General features: G+C 52.8%; 6 protein-coding genes; 4 read left to right on the top strand and 2 right to left on the bottom strand.

The window, feature by feature from the left end:
• The first annotated feature begins 144 nt into the window (after window positions 1–144).
• On the top strand, window positions 145–2065 carry CHC_T00007116001 (hypothetical protein). XM_005710531.1 is given in 2 exon segments: window positions 145–1749; window positions 1750–2065. The coding sequence occupies 1 exon segment, from the start codon at window positions 145–147 to the stop codon at window positions 1747–1749; it is 1605 nt and encodes a 534-aa protein (XP_005710588.1). The 3' UTR covers window positions 1750–2065.
• Window positions 2066–2235: 170 nt separating this feature from the next.
• On the bottom strand, window positions 2236–2971 carry CHC_T00009442001 (Heat Shock Protein 20, HSP20). The gene is made up of 2 exons (XM_005710530.1): window positions 2963–2971; window positions 2236–2688 (listed from the first exon to the last, which is right to left on the bottom strand). Exons 1-2 carry the CDS (start codon window positions 2969–2971, stop codon window positions 2236–2238), a joined length of 462 nt encoding a protein of 153 aa, XP_005710587.1.
• A 578-nt stretch (window positions 2972–3549) lies between these two features.
• On the top strand, window positions 3550–4877 carry CHC_T00007115001 (hypothetical protein). XM_005710529.1 is given in 2 exon segments: window positions 3550–4248; window positions 4249–4877. 1 exon segment carries the CDS (start codon window positions 3550–3552, stop codon window positions 4246–4248), a length of 699 nt encoding a protein of 232 aa, XP_005710586.1. The 3' UTR covers window positions 4249–4877.
• Window position 4878: 1 nt separating this feature from the next.
• CHC_T00010213001 (Heat Shock Protein 20, HSP20) lies at window positions 4879–5902 on the top strand. XM_005710528.1 is given in 3 exon segments: window positions 4879–5230; window positions 5231–5734; window positions 5735–5902. 1 exon segment carries the CDS (start codon window positions 5231–5233, stop codon window positions 5732–5734), a length of 504 nt encoding a protein of 167 aa, XP_005710585.1. The 5' UTR covers window positions 4879–5230; the 3' UTR covers window positions 5735–5902.
• Window positions 5903–7010: 1108 nt separating this feature from the next.
• Window positions 7011–8072, bottom strand: CHC_T00007113001 (hypothetical protein). XM_005710527.1 is given in 2 exon segments: window positions 7011–7274; window positions 7275–8072. 1 exon segment carries the CDS (start codon window positions 8070–8072, stop codon window positions 7275–7277), a length of 798 nt encoding a protein of 265 aa, XP_005710584.1. The 3' UTR covers window positions 7011–7274.
• Window positions 8073–15464: 7392 nt separating this feature from the next.
• Window positions 15465–16966, top strand: CHC_T00007112001 (hypothetical protein). XM_005710526.1 is given in 2 exon segments: window positions 15465–16487; window positions 16488–16966. The coding sequence occupies 1 exon segment, from the start codon at window positions 15465–15467 to the stop codon at window positions 16485–16487; it is 1023 nt and encodes a 340-aa protein (XP_005710583.1). The 3' UTR covers window positions 16488–16966.
• The last annotated feature ends 614 nt before the right edge of the window (window positions 16967–17580 follow it).

The raw sequence follows: 17580 nt of genomic DNA, 5'->3' as shown, positions 1-17580 counted from the left end.
CCGCCGTCGCCGCCGCCGCCCGCGCGCGTCGCAGAGATCGCCGCCGGCGCGTGGCGCCTCGCGCGCCCGCTGCTGCGCGGCCCCCGCCGCCGCGTCGCGTACGGCTGGACCGCCGCCACCGTGCTGCTCGCGTTCGCCGCTACGATGTACGCCGTCGTGCTCAGCGCGATCCAGAAGTTCTTCTGGAACGTCCTGAGCAGTAAGGACGCGGCGTCGTTCGGCCGCCTCGTCGCCATGTACGGCGCGGCCGTGCTCGTCGGCCCCGTCGTCCTCGCGCTCTTCCAGTGGGCGAAGGAGAGGCTCGCGCTCATGTGGCGCCGCGCGCTCACGGAGCACCTGTTGGCAGCGTACTTTGAGGATCGCAGGTATTACGCGCTCTCAGTCAACGCAAACGAGATTGATAACCCGGACCAGAGGATTGCGGAGGATGTGAGGAACTTCACTTCGAGGGCAGTGAGGTTTTTCACCATCGCGGGTGTGGCCTTCTTCGATGTTATCGTCTTCGCCGTCATTCTGTACCGCGTGTACGCCCCGTTGTTATACATCCTGCTGGCGTACTCTGCGGCGGGGACGGTCATGATCGCGTTTGCCGGCGCCCGTCTGCTGCCGCTAAACCGTGAGCAGGCGGTACGCGAGGCCAACTTCCGCTTCGGCCTGGTGCGCGTGCGTGAGGCCACAGAGAGTGTCGCCTTCTACGCGGGGGAGGATGCGGAACGCTCGGAGCTGCAGCGTCGCTTCGCGTCTGCCTTCCGCAACAACCTGCGCCTGCTTGCGTTGCAGCGCAACGTCGGCTTCCTGTCCGCCTCCTTCCGCTACTGGGCCCAGCTGGTCCCCACCGTCGTCGTCGCCCCGCAGTACTTTGCAGGTTCCCTCCGCCTCGGCTCCATCAGCCAGGTCTACTTCTCCTTCAACCACGTTCTCAACTCGCTAGGTCTGTTTGTCGCGGAGTTCAGCGCCCTGGCGGAGTTTGGAGCCGGCGTGCGTCGTCTCAAGGGCCTGGCGGACAGCCTGGCGGACCGCGGCGACCCGGGCCGCCGCAAGATCCTCACCGAGCTGGACAAGAGCGACGAGGCGCAGTCGCTCCGTCTGACCCATCTCACCGTGGAGACGCCGAGCGCCCCGCCGCGCGTGCTCGTCGACAACCTGAGCCTGCACGTGCCGGCCGGCGGGCGCCTGGTCGTGGTCGGCCGCTCCGGCATCGGCAAGAGCTCGCTCATGCGCGCCGTGTGCGGCCTGTGGGACTCCGGGTCCGGTGCCATCGAGCGACCTTCCGCAAGCAACACGCTCTTCCTCCCGCAACGCCCGTTTCTTATGCTCGGCTCCCTGCGCGAGAACGTCATCTACCCGAGCACGCGCGGCGACGTCACGGACGCCGACGTCGAGGACGCCCTGCGCCGCGTCAACCTCGGCTATCTCATCCACCGCGACGCGGGCCTCGACGCGCCCGGCGAGACACTCACGAGACGCCTCAGCCTCGGCGAGCAGCAGCGCCTCGCGTTTGCACGCATCGTCATCTCGAGGCCGAAGCTCGTCGTGCTGGATGAGTCGTCCTCCGCCTTGGACTTGGACAACGAGGCCGATATGTATAGGCTCATTGACGAGATGGGCGCCACGTGCATCAGCGTCGGGAATAGGCCGACTTTGCTCGAGTTTCACGACCAGGTCCTTAGGATTCAGGGCAATGGCGAGTGGGAAGTTGAGACTCCCGAGAAGACGAGGGAGAGGCTCAACAAGTCCTTGCACAGTTGACCAGGTGTTTCCCGCACAGAACAGTTTTTTTTTGGGGGGGTGGTGTTCTACGTCCGTTACCTAATGCTGAGAGTTTTTGCGCCCTGAAGTCGACACTGCTGCCGTCGGTACCTGCGTATGTGTACATACCGCGTATGTGCAGAACAGAATACGATAGCTACCGTAGATGGTCAACTGGTGTTGTCTTTAGCGCTGATGAAATGAGATGGAACCCTTTTTGAAATGCCACGGTGGCGGCAGGGTGGCTTCTGTGTATTGTAGTCTTTTGAGAATTTGCCATTCCCACTCGTGCTCACGTAAACGCATACTTTGCAATCTTCGCATACGACCGCAACCTTAAACAACCCTCCCTTTTCACAGCGTCAAACGGCACTTTTTAAACACAACAACGTTTCAAAGGCAACAACCAAGACTTTTAACAAAAACCTGTCGACTATCCAGGCAGATCCGTCGAAACCTTCTAGCATGTGCTCTAGCAGCAAGCATCTACTGAATTTCTATCTTCCGCGGCTGCGCCGCCTTCGCGTGCGGCAGTCGTAGTGTGAGCACGCCGTCCTTGTGCGCGACGGTTTCAATGCCGTCGACGTCGACGATTTGCGGGACGCGGAAGACGGCCTTGAACGTCTTCGCGGTTTGTTTGTCCGCGCTCTTCTCGTCGGCCTTTTGCGGAGACTCTGCGGCTTCCTCCGAAGCGGCGTCCCGGGGCGGCTCCCTGAAGCGCTTGCCCACGACGACGAGGCGGCGGCCCTGCACGGTGACGTGCAGGTCGGCGCGCGCCACGCCCGGCAGCTCGACCTCGATGAAGACGGCGTCCTTCGCGCCGTGCTGCGAGTAAGACGGCTCTACCTCGCATGTCGGCGCCGCGGAGGCGGGCGCGCGGGCGGAGAGCCCGCCCAGAGAGGACGCGAACGGCGGCGCGAGTCGACGGTCGTGGAAGGCTAGACGCGTGCAGAGGGGGGCGATTTCGTACATCATTTCGGGGAGTGGGTGAAGGCGGTTGAGATAGGGGTGGATTGTGGTGGGGGTGAGGATTGTTTGGCGGGGTCGGCGGAGAGGTGGGGTTCGGATGCGTGGCTTTATAGAGTTTTGTGAGAGGCAGAACGGGGTGGAGTTGGTGTAGTTTGCTTTGTGAATATTCTAGAAGAGTGTTGATGGTGTGGAGGGCAACGGATGGAGGGCAACGGATGGAGGGCTTCAGAGTGACATGTAGACACACTTCCATGAAGAGGGTTTATTGAATTGCTCACGTTCCCTCCAGAAGCGAGAGGCGGAGTATCGGATGACTCCAATTGTGCTCTTCTAGAACGATGCTCGTACGCGCATGTGTTGGTAGAAAAGGAGCGTTTTGCAAAATGGGCTCACGGTGATTGGTTGTGGCGCGCTAACTGGCGGATGATGGCGTTATTTCATTGGCCATAAGATTTTTCTAGAAATCTTAACGACGGAGATTCCAGACTCCTGTTTCTGGAAACAGGACACGTCGCAGAACTAGGGTCGTTCTAACTCCAATACTTAATTAAACATTGCACCGCATCGCGAAATTCCACATCTCGCTACACATACTACCGCTTCTTCCGCTTGTGAAAGCGACTAGTGAGAGGTATCTCGATATGAATGCCCTAACAGACCATACGTCTGGATTGAAAAGCGGCAAACACATCCCAGAGTCGTCAAGAAACCCAAAACGCCCTCTTAAAACGACAATGCTTTATCAAACTTTATCTCGACGACTTTCGCCCCTTGCCCAAGCTAAAACGCTGACATTTTCCGGCACACGCGCGCCATCCCATTCCCGAATGTATGCGTCGTCCTGTTCTGCTTCTGCCTCATAGTAGCATCATCCAATTCCCATGCGCGCCTCTCCGCAAAAGTGACTCGTGTCACGCTTTTCCACAAACATCCATTCCACCTCATTGCATGCGAGGCAATCTGCCTCGCATGCAGTACCATTCGCGTTCCAAGCTGGAACCAACCTCCCTGTGTCGCAGCTTTCCCCCCGCCCTCCCCTTGTTCCAGAACATCTGCCCACGTGGCCTGGTCTCAGTAATGTGCTTCAAACCCAGCTCCTCGTCCACTTCCATCACTTTAAACCGCCCCAGCCCAAGCAAAACACAACCGTATGCGCGTTTATGCAGTATCGAACCTCTTCGCTGTAAGGGCCACCCCGTTTGGCAAGCTGAAATCTTCGCCACCCTAATCCCCCCCTCGCGTCCCAGCAAGAAAAAAAAAAACCTTTGCCGCTCACGCCCACGTCCTCCCAGCTCGCACGCGGCGCTGCAATGGGTTTCCACACTCCCTTCTTTCGAGACCCGTTCTGGGACCTGCACCTGTCGCCCCTCGCCGCGAACCTGCGGCGCGGGGCGCGCGGGAGCTCGTGCCACTCGTGCCACTCGTGCGCGACGGTCCAGCCGAGCTACAAGCTGCGCGCTTCCTCCATCAAGGCGACGCTGCAAGTCGAGCTGCCCGGCGTCCCGCAGGACGCCGTCTCCGTGCAGGTAGAGATGAACAAGCTGGTCATCAAAGGCACGCGCTACAAAAGGGAGCCGGGGTCCTGCGCTGTCAGGACACACAAGGACGAGTCGCTCGTCGAGTGCAGGTACCTCCTGGAGTTCACGTTGGGCGAGTCCGTGGATAAGGAGTGCGTCAAGGCCGATTGTTGCGGCGACGGCTTGCTATTTGTCACCGTGCCTTTTGTCGATAAGGTCGTTAAAATCGTCGAGATTGGTGCGTGAATGGGAGGGGGACGGGGTGGTCTCACGAAGCTCTGAGAACTCTCAGGAAGGTTTGAGGGCTGGGACACCGTTTTGCATGCGGTTCTGACGAGTTCGTCGTTCGTAGTGGCCTGGAAACTTTGTCCATAAGTACCTTGTCAGTTATTTTAGAGTCGTTGCTTTTCTTCACACAACTCTCTTGAAGGAGTCCAAGCACGCCTGTGTGCACCTGTTTAATGTTCTTCTGTGCTTACGTTCCCGCAGCAACATTGCATCAAGAAAGAGGCCAAAGATTTGGTTTGGCTTTTGTGGTGGAAGCAGAAATTCTAATTCCTCCTGGTCTGATGATGTATACCGAAATGTAAAAGAAAGCATCAGCACGTTTGCTGCGGAAAAGATAAATTGCAGACTACTCGATATGAGCGCGGCATTGATCCGAGAGGGCATGTCTCTAGAAAAAACCGGAAGGCTCCACCCGCCTCGACAGTTTCCGCCAACAGACAGACTAGAAAAAAACACTGATCAAAAAAATAAAGATATGCAGTCTATTTTACTGTGCATGACGTCGGGAATCTTCGAGATCTTTCGCATCCGCATTTCCATGATGGGAGGGGTCACACCACATATCACACTAGACTACATAAACAACCCCTTCCCATGCAGTCCGCTCCCGTGCTCTGTCGATCATCAAAACAATCTCTACCTTTACAACAAACCAACTAACAAGCGAACTGCTTCACGTCAACGGTTCCAAGTTTCACACACAAGCCATGTTTTCCCTACTTCCGTTCCATTACGGCATGAGTGCCCCCTTTAGTAGCTTTGACGATGACATGTGGAGGCCTCGCAACCGACTGGGCATGACAGAATCCGACCGCGGCCATACCCAAAGAATCGAGCCAACATTCAGCATCGAATCCGACGACGATGGGGCGCATTTCGAAATCGAGCTGCCGGGTGTGTGCAAGGAAGACATTTCGATAGAGGCCGAGAACAACACGCTGACTGTCAGCGCGAAACGATTCAAGAAGCACCGCACCGGGAAAGATGATACAGTTGTTGAAGAAGAAGGAAAAGACGGCGCGGAAGCGACAAAACATCCGGCCACGAAGAAGGATGTTCAACCTAAAATAATCTATGTGCTCCAGACTAGACTGGGGCATGGCGCTGACGTCGACGCTATCGAGGCAGACGTTGAGGGTGACGGTATCCTTTATGTGACGGTGCCTCTGAAGAAGGGCAACGGACCTCGCCGTATTCAAATTCCTATCTAGAGGTGCCCGTCCTTGTCACTGTACGCGGCCGTTTCTGCATGGTTGAGCGGGAGGGATTAGTTATCATTTTCAACCGTGTATTTTCAACGGCAGTCGATTGATACTCCTTTCGAGTAGATTAGTTCGGTAGCAGTTGTGGAAATATATTATTTCGCCTGCTTTTCTCTAGACTTCATTCCGTTTCGTTCTGAGCCCGGCTGCGAAAGGCGGTGTTCAGCGTTTGCGTTGACGTTTATCACAGGAGTTAGGCGGTGGAATCCATGTGACGAGGCGGTCATCTATATGGATATCGAACCTGTATCGAGCAGGCGCTTTCTGCCGTTGCGACTTGCGTCGCGCATAAAGAACTAGTTTTTTTTCTAGGAATTGCAATTAAAAAAAAATAGTTGTTTGTCCGCGACGCAAGTCGCAACGGGAGAAAGAAGGTTACACTGACCGAATTGCGAAATGTCGATTGTCGAGCGCTACGCGTTTCCAACAAGGCGAGGGGGCAAGATTATTCGCATGCACTTCTATTAGCGGCCCCCGTGTGTGCGTGGTTTTATTTTTCACTAGATCAAGGGGGGGCCGATGCCCTATCGCAGGACAGGCGTCAAGGACTCACACTGGCGAAGAGGGAAGCGGCACTTTGATCATCATAGCCTCTATAAATCCTTCATCGAGAGGTTTATGACGTCTCAACGCTTTACCGTATGAGACGTCATAAACCTCTCGGTAAAGGGGGGTGGCAGACTAGTGCAAATGTATGGACAGCCAACAAAACCTTTATCACATCGCCCTTTATCACATCGCCCGTGCTTTATTTTTCACTAGATTATTATTATTTTTTTCGCCCTGGGGGGGTAAATTTAATTTTTGCTAAAATTTCGCCCTGTAGTATGATAAGGGAATATCTTTTCTCCATCAAATAAATAGTACCATGCCCTGCCTGAAGTTCAACGTGTACACGCAGTGATCATATCGCAGCTGTCCGCTTGGTCTAGTGGTATGATTCATCCTTAGGGTGGATGAGGTCGGGAGTTCGATTCTCCCAGCGGACCCTTGCTCCAGATGGAGTCGTTTTTTTATATGAATGGCCTACTTCCCTGAACGAACAGGGGCGCACACCACCATCCACAGTGTTGAACAATCGCGAAATGCATTCCGCACATGCCAATCTTTTTGCACAGCTTTTGTTTGGGAGACAAGTTGTCTCATCGAAGGCATCCGTCTGAAAAGGCCTTAATCGCAAAGTATCAACGCAGATTTTTACGTCTCTAGGACGGCAAGTTCAGTATGTACAAACTTGTAGCGTGTGAGGGGACCCGTTTATATCGTCAACTCCCAAAACCATCACAGCGTAGTATAACCTCAAACATTATAATATACAAAGATACGATCCCCCACTCACGCGCTGAAGCGAAGCCAGATTGAGCAAGAATGAGCTCACGAAAAGGCAACACGCAACGCGTCCGTGTCAAAAAGGTAGCAGATATGTCTCTGGCCGCACGTAACTGGTGGTCTGCTGGTCTGCTGGCTCTTTGAGAGCATCAACAATCACTTAACTGTCTTGCTTCTTCTTCGCGGCCTCTCCAATCGACCTCCAGCAAGCGCCCGTCAACAGCACCAACGAAAACGCCGCCGCCCCTTTCGCAAGCTGCGTCGGCCCCGACTCCTGCACCGCGACATGCTCGAATCCCGTCAATGCACTCACACAAACCATCACGGTAAACAGCAGCCGTATTGGCTTCGACGCCTGCTTCACCGCCTCCTCATCCAGCGCGTACCCCACATCCCCGTCCCTCCTCCGCTGCGCGACCGTCGCCGACCTCCGCCTCCGCTTCTCGCGCCCGCGCCGGTTGCGACGCAGCATGACCTGCACGACGGCGAGCTCCTTGGAGATCTCCGACCGGTTCGACTTGGACATCTTGGCCCCCTGGATCAGCTGCTGGTTCCACTTGGAGATGTTTGCGAGCGACGCCCGCCGCGCGAGCTCCTCCTGCCGCGACGGCAGGTCCCGGTCGGATCGCGAGTACATGTCCGCAAGGCTGTCCGACACCGCCTTGAGCTCGTCTTGGATCGTCGTCTCCAGCGTGTGCGTCGTCGCCGTGCGCGTCACTTCCCACAGCACCTCCCGCTCAAGCGCGTCCTGCACCCCGTGGTCGCCGTCGCGAGACGTGAACTCGCGGAATCGGCCCAGCCCGCCGTCGCTGTCGGAGGGCGTGTCGCTGCCGAATCGCAACTTGCAGGTCGTCGTGCGCGGATGTGGCCCGGGAGCGCTCGAGCCGCGCCGCGGATGGAGAGGCACCGGAGGCCGCCCGAAGAGAGGCGCGGCGGAGATGAAGGAGAGAGTATCCATGGCGGGGAGTGGGGTGTCGAGTGGGAAAGGAAAGGGGAAAGCAGTCTCGCAAGGAAGCGGATGGGGGTAATGTGTAAGGGGCGGCGCCGCTCGTCGGTATGCTTCCACACAGCGGCTGTGCGCTAAAGCGGCAAAATATCTTCCTACTGGCGACGTGGAAGAGTGCGAGTACTAACGCAACGGACAGCGAAATATCTCAGAGACACAGCTGTAACAGTTTCATTGGATGCAAAAGATGGTTTACAATCTCCATTGGCTAGAGATGCAAAACGTCGTCGTAGCTAATGCGCACTTGAGTGACAGCAGCACACTCTTTGCAGGGACTTCACAGGATACCATTAGTTTGAAATACTTCCTCTCGAACGTTTCGTTGTTTCAAACGGCAGCGCAACTACCCCTGGGGGATACTTGGCGCATGGGACCTGCGCAGGTGCGGAGAATTTGCTTTGAAATCGAACAATGGCAACGAAGACGCTATGCGCTCTGGTTTAAGTATTTCCGTAGGTCTTAGAGCGGCCCATGAAACGGACTTTGTCCATCTCCTTTTGCTTCCGGCTTGTACTACAACCGACCGATTTCTTCCCCTTCAACAAGTTCTTCCCCTCGTCTACTTTTACCAATCAACTTGAAGACCCCTAGAAAACTCATTGACAGGAATCAAGATCACGCATGTTCTAGATTCGAGGTCTACGATGAGAGAGCAGCCGGCGAAGAAGGACTCCGGAGGTAACACTGGACGAAGAACGGATTAAAATTGTGTAGTTGAATGAAAATGCTGCGATGTGTGTCGACGCAACTACTACCAACAGAAAGGGCAGAAAGTAAAGCAAACTTTATCGCACCACGCTATTTGAGTTTAAAGACTAGATCGCATGTCATCTGTTTTTATGAAGTATGAGGCTCCTTCTCACATTCAAGACCAGATTAATGTTATACAGTACTGTAACTTGTAGCCTGTCAATGTTCAGTCATCAAACCTAGGGTCGGTCTAAACAGAGGTCATCGCTCAACTTTAAGGTAAAAATAGAAAAGACTATTTTTTGAGACACTTCTTTCTTCTGCGTGCTCCACAGTTGAGGTTGGAATCTGGTATACCAGAAAGGCGAACTTTCTGAAGTTATTTTCAAGATGTGTCGCATTCAGTTGATCAACTGCTTTTCTTAACGTCAAAAATTGAAGTGTGGTTGAGTCCCGATGAAACCAATTGTATTTTCGGCACGTAGTACACCAACACTCCTTATTTTCGGTTTTAATAGAGGATGGCGATATTCAAATGACTTAGTGGATCGCTTTGACAAAGCATAAGCGCATACGAAGAGACGATGAAAATTCGGTGGTAAAAATTATTGCATTAAATGGTTGAATTACTGTGTGCGTTTTTAGGTGACATTACCTCTAGGACGCTCTAGGTTTCTTGCATCAAAAATTTCGCCCTCGAATTCAGGTCTATCTTTAAGAGCAATGACCTCACTTCTTCCAAGCATGAATTCATAAGATTTAGGTGCAGTCTCTTGTGAAAGCGGTGGTATTTTCATCGAAACATCGTTAAATTCTAGAAAAGTGTCACCATCACTTCACGCTTCTTTAATGCGTCAAAAGTCGTATCAGAGCAACAAGGCCGGAAAAGAAGAGATTGAAATAGTTCCATGCTACTTGCTCCGCAAATAAACTTTTCTGACAGGTAGTACTAGCTAGTGTCTATCGGACCGTTAGCCCTCATATGAGGACAAAACTAATTTTATTTTCTAGACAACCAAACTCGAGATCTCACATCTGTTTTAAAACAGAAGGACATAGTCACAGGTAAAGCATTTGCTTGTCGATTCTAGTAAAACCAACTCGTTGATGCATATAAAGGAGTTCAAAAGAAAAGGTAGCTTACAGCAAGTATTTTTTTTAAAGCTAATTTTATGCCAGTAGCATAGAAACATTGCAGTGAGGGCTTTCTATTCAGTTCTAACTTCAGAAAGAAGTTTAAACTAGTCAATCTACGAAAGAAAAATTGAAACCGTGGCCATCAAAGTTGAAAAGAAATAGAATTCGCAGATTTTTATGTTATGGTAACGCTTGGTCAGAGAGACACTCTAGACACGCAAGTGTCTATCCGACCAAGCGTCTAGTGTCTATCGGACCAAAGATCCGATAGCACTAGACGACAAGCGATTTGCCTCATATGAGGCCAGCTTTTTTTTGCAAAAATATATACATTAAATCGAAATTTATAAAGCCAGTTTGGACATCATTTCTTTAACGTACATGCCCTCGACATTAACATCTTGCGAAACATTGGAGTGGCAGTTGTAAATACACTGACAGACTAAAAATCCAAAGAAGTTTCAAAACCTGGTGGTTGACATTTTAAACAGGCGTTTTGGTTTCGAAGATATCAACACATAAGGTTTTGAGGTATGTCAAAAAAGTTTCTTGTTTAGGCATTTTAAAAATGACTGGAGAAGACGTACATATCTCACCAAACCCTATCCTTCCGTAACGCACAAGTCAACTGCGGTGGCGAGAGTATATTTTTCCTTCTTGTTGACCAAGCACAAGTCGAGAAAAAAAGGTTGAAAGGTAGCCTCATATGAGGTCACTTGTCGTCTAGACACTAGTTGCCGTCTTGCTTTGCATCGAACTTCACTTCGGAAGGCACTGAAGACACTGGAACATCACATAGAAGAGCAGCTAGCGTTTCTTGCTTTATGAGTAATCCGCAGCTTCCACGCCATGTTACGCTTGGCATTCATGCAATTCCTTGCGAGTGGGGACGGAGGAGGTCCCAAAACCCTAGAAACTGACGCTGTTACTGGCCTAACTAGCTAAAGAATCGCAAAACGCAAAAGGTTATCAAAATAGTGGCATTTCTGGAGATGAGCTTTGGTAGTGAGAGCACCCCGAGTGGTAGAGTAAATGAGTAAATTTTTGATTTTTGGAGATAGATTTGGTCACGAGCAGCTCTAGTGGAGTGAGTATCTCTAAAAAATTTACCTTTTTGAGTAAATCTATCTCCAAGCAGCCGACCGGATGGAGACAGATTTACTCATTTGCGCAAATAGAGATGCGAGTAGAATTGCGCCACTTGGAAAAATTACCAAAAACCCACGCCAATTCTATTGACTTGGAGCAAGCAATGTTCTCTGTGCACAGGGAACACCCCCAACATCCCCATCCTAAGCTGAATTTACCCGCCACTGCCACCCTCCTGCATTCTTCCTGACGCCTTCCCTTCTCCCTTTCCTCCTCTTCTCCTCCCTGCCCTTCCTCCAGGGCATGATGGTGTCATGTGGGGCTTGAGGAGATGGGAACCGGAGACGTCCCCCACAGTATATCCGTACAGCACCACCACTACCATCCCTCGTACTGGATGACCACGGCTGCCGAAAGAGCCAATCACTGCACAACACGTTTGAATTTGCCCTCTAACCGGTACACGTGTAGTGTTGCGCCTAGAATCGCTATCTCCAAACGCTAAATTTCTCATATTTAACCTCGAAATATAACTAAACCAGTAGGGGTGCTCTGATGATAACTGCATCGAGTCTATTTCAGCGGCGAACGTATTCGATTGTTGGAATCAATCGTGATTATTTTCCATGATTGAATTGAAGAATCCTTGTTCGTTCGATCCGTACAGGCGTAAACGTAATAAGGCGACGATGGGTAAGGCCGGATGCGGTAAGGGCCGACCTTGCTGGCTCGGCACTGTTACTGACATGCGGTGTTTGGCGACAGCGACGAGGCGGGCGCAGGTGCAGGTGCAGACCATTGCAAGAGACTCCACGAGCAGAACGACTGTTGCAAATTGGAGGCGTTCATTCCGATATCTGTGACATATGCAACTCTGATGTCGGACAAAGACACGATGCATCCCACACCTCCTCTTTAGAAAAGAAAGGCGTGTAGGTCTCGTTCAGGGAAAGGCGAGAATCAGCGCAAGCAGTTGCCACGGGCGTATCGTTTGGCAGTGTTCGCGGTACGATCTCGTGTCTTGACTAGAAGAACAACCCACTACAAATAATATACGGCAACTACCACGCGACTGCTTCTGTGAGGACCAGCACTTGAAGGCGTGGACGAACGCGCCATGACACTTGGGTCTAGATGAGATAAGCGAATAGCGCTACGCAGGTTGTCTATGCCCAAACCAGCTCAACGGTATGGCGGAGCTTCCGGGGGGCTGGCGTTTCTTTGCGAATTGGGGCGTGTGCATTCGCGGCGAGGCGGGTACTGCGGCGTGAGAAGTGTCGTGCGGACCATGCTGTGCGAGCGCGCCGGGCGGCAGGCGGAGTGAGCTGTAGGCGTGCTACGCGGAGAGGACGAGGACGACGTGGTGAAGCTAACGCAGTGCCGCCGTCGGGCTCGGCTTGGCGGCGAAGATAGTGAACGGATTTGCGGCAGAGGCCGCCATGGGGATGAGGCTGGAGACTGCAGAAGGCGAGTTTTGGTATAAGGCGAGTAGAAAGGTTTAGTACGGGGTCGCCTTATAGCTCCACCCCTGTACAAAATCCATAAAATTTCTTTTATAGAAGAGCATTGTTTATACGCTGGTGACGATTCTCCAACAGAGGAGGGTAACGCATGAGATCTCCTCCTCAGACAGAATGATTGTGCCTTAGTGGAGTCGCCCGGACGGTTAGACCGCGTCCCCTCCCTCCTGCTGGTCTTGTATAGCTAGAGCGTATGTGACATTTCTTCTGCGATAATTCCGACAAAACGAGGGAGGCCCCTGCCACGCACCTTGTGCTTGCTCCGTCTAGCATAACTGTCGAAAGGCAGTTAATTCGGAACACCGCTCATATGTGAACTTATCGTCAGTCGAAAACAAGCAGTGCTCTCCTTGTCATTCCACATATAGACCCAAATGGATGTCATGAGTTTTTTTTTCCTCGCTGCCGACGGTACACGTAGTTAAACAGTAGCGGACGACATTTGTGACACCCATACACCTCATCAAGTCAAATGTTAGGCAGCAGCAGCAAGTGATGGCATGAAGTTGTGCATGATGTAATCGTGTATTGCGAAAGTGATGTGCCCTATAAAAAGTGGATGGAGCATGCTGTAGTCGACATAATTGCGATATAATGGCGCACGCGCCAAGCCCAATTCCACACCACAGGCTGTAGTTGACTGTTTTCGTTTAAAAGACTGACTGGCCGTCATCGACAACAACAAGTATTAGGCCAGGAACTTTTACAATATATTTACACATGGGAGTCTATCCGCTTCAGACGGGTATCACAGTCGGGACACGAAACTAAACTGTTCCGTGACCGCACGCACCCCTCATGCATGAATAGCAATGACCGTGGCAGATGCATTGCTAAGCTGGATTGAATCCGACAGCTTCGTAGACGGGCTGTGCGCGGAGCCCTTCCCCCATTTCCAGTCGGGCAAGTATAAAACTCAGCCAAAAACATCGTGAAGGTGACAGTTCTGCATCCGTAGCTCTACAACACGGTGGCCTAAGTTGCCCATCTGTTACTCACTTGGGATCTCAGAATGAAGGAATCTGGGTACGTGGTGCCTTCCGTGCCGACCCTTTACCATGTGCCGCTGTGCTGCTCCACGATTCCGATCATAGTGTCCTCTGAGCTGGGGGTACCTTCGCAGAAGTTCACAATCGCGGAGATTTCTGCGACGCAGCTCGCCGAGTCGAAGGAGATAGCGCAAATCTCTCCGCGCAGTGTGGTTCCTGCTTTGGCGATGCCTGATGGAAGCGCGCTCCTGGAGGTGGGGGCTATCGTGATGTATCTGCTGGAGCGATATGACGAGAAGCACGCGCTGCACCTGCCCCTGGAACACCCCGACAGACCGCGTATGTTTCAAGGGATGTTCTATGGACTGACAGAGTGCTACCGCAGAGGAGTGGCTCTGTACGGATTGATTGTAGACACTCCTCCGGAGCAACAAGATAAGGAGCAAATTGCCGAAGCGGCCGCCGAGTACAAGGAGATTCTGGTGGATCATCTGGCGACCGAACTGAAGGGGAAAGAGTTCTATGCCGCAGGGCAATACACGATCGCCGATATTATCTTTGCATATCTGCTCATGCTCGGTGACTGCGTCGGACTTGAACTCATCACGGACCGCGCTGTGCGCGGGTATCTTGATAAAATCAAGCAGAGGCCGGCATTCATACAACCGTTCGTTCCCACTGGTCCGAAGCTCTAAGTGCCGAGTTGTTCTTTACGCGCACAGAGACGTTCCCGTCTGAGAGGGTCACGCAGTGCAGAGAAAACCGCGATACAAGGATAGGTGGGGGAAATACACGATGTGGGACCCCATAGATATTCTTATTTCACACATAGAATACCTAATACTGCCCCGCCCCGCTTAAACTCTTGAGAAAATGCAACTCCACGGATGTGCGGGGTTGTACTATTTTTCCAATTAAAGAGTAACGGAGTATGGTGATAAATAGATGATAATGTTACTGAGTATGCGCGAAAGGATTGGGTATCGCAAGCGTTGCGATGCGAAGAAAACGAGGGAAAAACGGGGATATCTACTCTCCGGTCCAACTCTCAGAGGATGTTACGGCGACACTGGCCTGCCGTAGCTCGTCTTCTTTTGATTTTTGAGCAGTAGATGTGGGGCCGCGGGCCCCGCGAAGATGGACCAGCCCCCTTGGTCCTTTGGTCCGGCTCATTGCAGCGCGGGAAAGTATCACATGATACTTCGAAAACCGTTGAATTTGACCTGTTCTGGGCTCTTGACAACCTCACGTTCATCACCGCAGTCTTACTCTCTGCTGTCACCGTTCACAGTTGGACTTGTTGGTATGTATTCCGGTCAGCCCCTCTGTACAGATGGGATTTCCTTTCTAAACAAGAATGAGCACGGCTGCCCGGTCCACAAACAAGCCTTCTAAACAAGAATGAGCACGGCTGCCCGGTCCATACATGCCCGGTCCACAAACAAACCTTCTAAAAAACAAGAATGAGCACGGCTGCCCGGTCCATACATGCCCGGTCCACAAACAAACCTTCTAAAAAACAAGAATGAGCACGGCTGCCCGGTCCACAAACAAGCCTTCTAAACAAGAATGAGCACGGCTGCCCGGTCCATAAACAAACCCAGCGGCCGCGGTGTGCCGTCCCACGCGCCATATCGCTGAGTGGGCACTGAGCAGCACTCAAGGACAGTTTGTCCTCTGTAGCATCTGAAAACACTTTATCATGTCCTCTGTAGTATGATAATCCCTATCGCCGGACCCCACTTGTCCCTCACGGAGCCGTGCTGACGTTGCACGCAGCGAGACTCTTCTCTCGTCTTTGTTACCGATCTCCTTCCGATCTTGCGCTTGCTCCTTGTTCATCCAACGCGCCCAGCATTCCACAACGCCGCCATCGGCGACAACACCAGCACCGTCGCTGATCGGCTTGCAAGCCCGCGATGAATGCGCTAACACGCGCTTCGCGTCTATTCAACTCCTCATTTTCACATGCAGTCACCCAGCGATCCGCCCCCTTCCGCGCCCTGTCCACCGCCCTAAATTCTCAGCCCGCACTCACTCGAGGGCGTTACAGGACCACCTCTTCCCAGGAGTCTGCCTCCCGACTGTCAAGGCCCGCAGCATTGCTGATCTGTGCCTCATCGGCTGCAACAACCTTTGCCCTCGCCTCACAGGCACGTCGCGTCTCGGCGCTCGCCGAATATTCTACAGCCGCTTCTGCGCCCGCTGCGTCTGACGTCAAAAGGACCCCGGAGATTGTTTTGTACCAGTATGAGGTCTGCCCGTTTTGCAACAAAGTCCGCGCCTACTTAGACTTCCATGATCTTCCGTATCGCGTCGTTGAAGTCGATCCGCTGCGCAAGACGGAGTTGGCAAAGTTTGACAAGTCCTACAGGAAGGTCCCGATCGCCATCGTTAACGGTGAGCAAGTGAACGGCTCGGGCGCCGTTATCGAGCGCGTCGCGGCACTCATGGAGCACGGCGGCCACGCCAAGCCCAGCGAGGTGGAGCGACAGTGGCTCACGTGGCTGGATGATAAGCTCATCCATTTAGTCGCCCCGAACATATACCGGACGATGAATGAGAGCTTGCAGACATTTGACTACATCGCGGATAATGCCAAGTTCTCGTCTTGGCAGCGGGGGACGATCCGATATTCTGGGGCAATCGCGATGTACTTTGTCGCGAGGAAATTGAAGAACAAGTATGGTATTGATGACGAACGGGAGGCTATTTTGGGAGCTTTGCAGGAGTGGACGGAGGCGATTAAGAAGGGGGGTGGCAAGTTTTTGGAGGGGAGGGAGAGTCCTGGCGTCGCAGATTTGAGCGTCTACGGTGTGCTCAAGAGCATTGAAACCTTTGATACTTTCACGGAGGTCAAGAGGAAGAACGAAGAGCTTGCTGAGTGGTTCGACAGAACGAAGAATGCCGTCGGGCAACCAGCCGTTACCGTGAGAGAATGAGAAAATTGGGAGCGGAGATTTTGCTTGCGTGAACGCTAACCTGATTAAGTTTCTTTCTTTAAGGTCGTAACAAGTAAAACTCGGTCTATCGATCCGGCGATGGGTATTGCGGCAGGTGTACAAGTAACCCAGCGAACAAGTGTGGCGATGAATGGAAAAAGAGTCACTTTACGTAAACTAGCAAGCGAGTCAGTTAACATTTCCGGAGAGGGGATGGGCGAAACTTTCATTCAACGCGATCAATGAGATTGCGGAAATGCAGCTGGACATCGATCAGGACAGTCCTTAAGCCGATTCCTCTGTCTAGTTGATTTTACTAGGTATGTACAACCCTATGAGGCTAAAAGGACAAAACCACGCTCTACAAAGGTGGTGATTTGTCGTACTATGAACATGCAAGCGTGCAATGCTCACATGCTTCTGCCGTGAGTAAAGAAGACCCACGAACGGTTGCTTCCAAAAAAGCGCGATAGTTTTGACGGGATGGAGCCGAAATAGTAGGAGCACAAATGGAAGCTGTTACCCCTAGTGTCGACCAAGACGGGCGTTGCGATCTGTGAAGAAGGCAAGCATGCGAAACATGAGCCCTTCACGGACGTGTTGGTTCCCACAAAATGGGCTCAACTTGAGGGGATCTCCGCATGGCACCGAGCCGCAGTGCCATTGTCCCAGGCGGATAGGGCGGGGCAGACATTAAGCCGAAGTGATAGCGCGTCCTCTATGCCTCCTCCCGGCAAACATAATGGCCTCCCCCTCGTACCCTCTGACTGCCATGGGCCCACTCCCGAACGAGGAGTGTGTTCGCATGGTGGGCACTTTCGGCGGTGTCCTTTCCGGACTTTCCACTTGTGCAACATCCGGGTGCATGTTGACCGGCTTCTGCGACAGCTCGACAAAGCGCCTCTCCTTCTCTCTGCGACGTCCCAAGGCGTCGCTGGTCTGCGACTGGAGCGAGTGAATCATGTCGGAGACGGACGGGGAAGTCTTCTTCGCGGGCGGCGGGGAGTGCGGGCGGGCGCGGGGCAGGATCGGGGAGTCGAGCTGACGGGGAGTGAAGCGGATGCGGGGGCGGCGGGGCGGGGCGGGGTTTGCG

Source organism: Chondrus crispus, genomic scaffold, assembly GCF_000350225.1.
Source record: "Chondrus crispus Stackhouse genomic scaffold, scaffold_62, whole genome shotgun sequence".
In the NCBI taxonomy this organism is placed as follows: domain Eukaryota; phylum Rhodophyta; class Florideophyceae; order Gigartinales; family Gigartinaceae; genus Chondrus; species Chondrus crispus.
The sequence above is the reverse complement of the archived record's forward strand: the minus strand, read 5'-3'. Positions and strand labels throughout refer to the sequence as shown.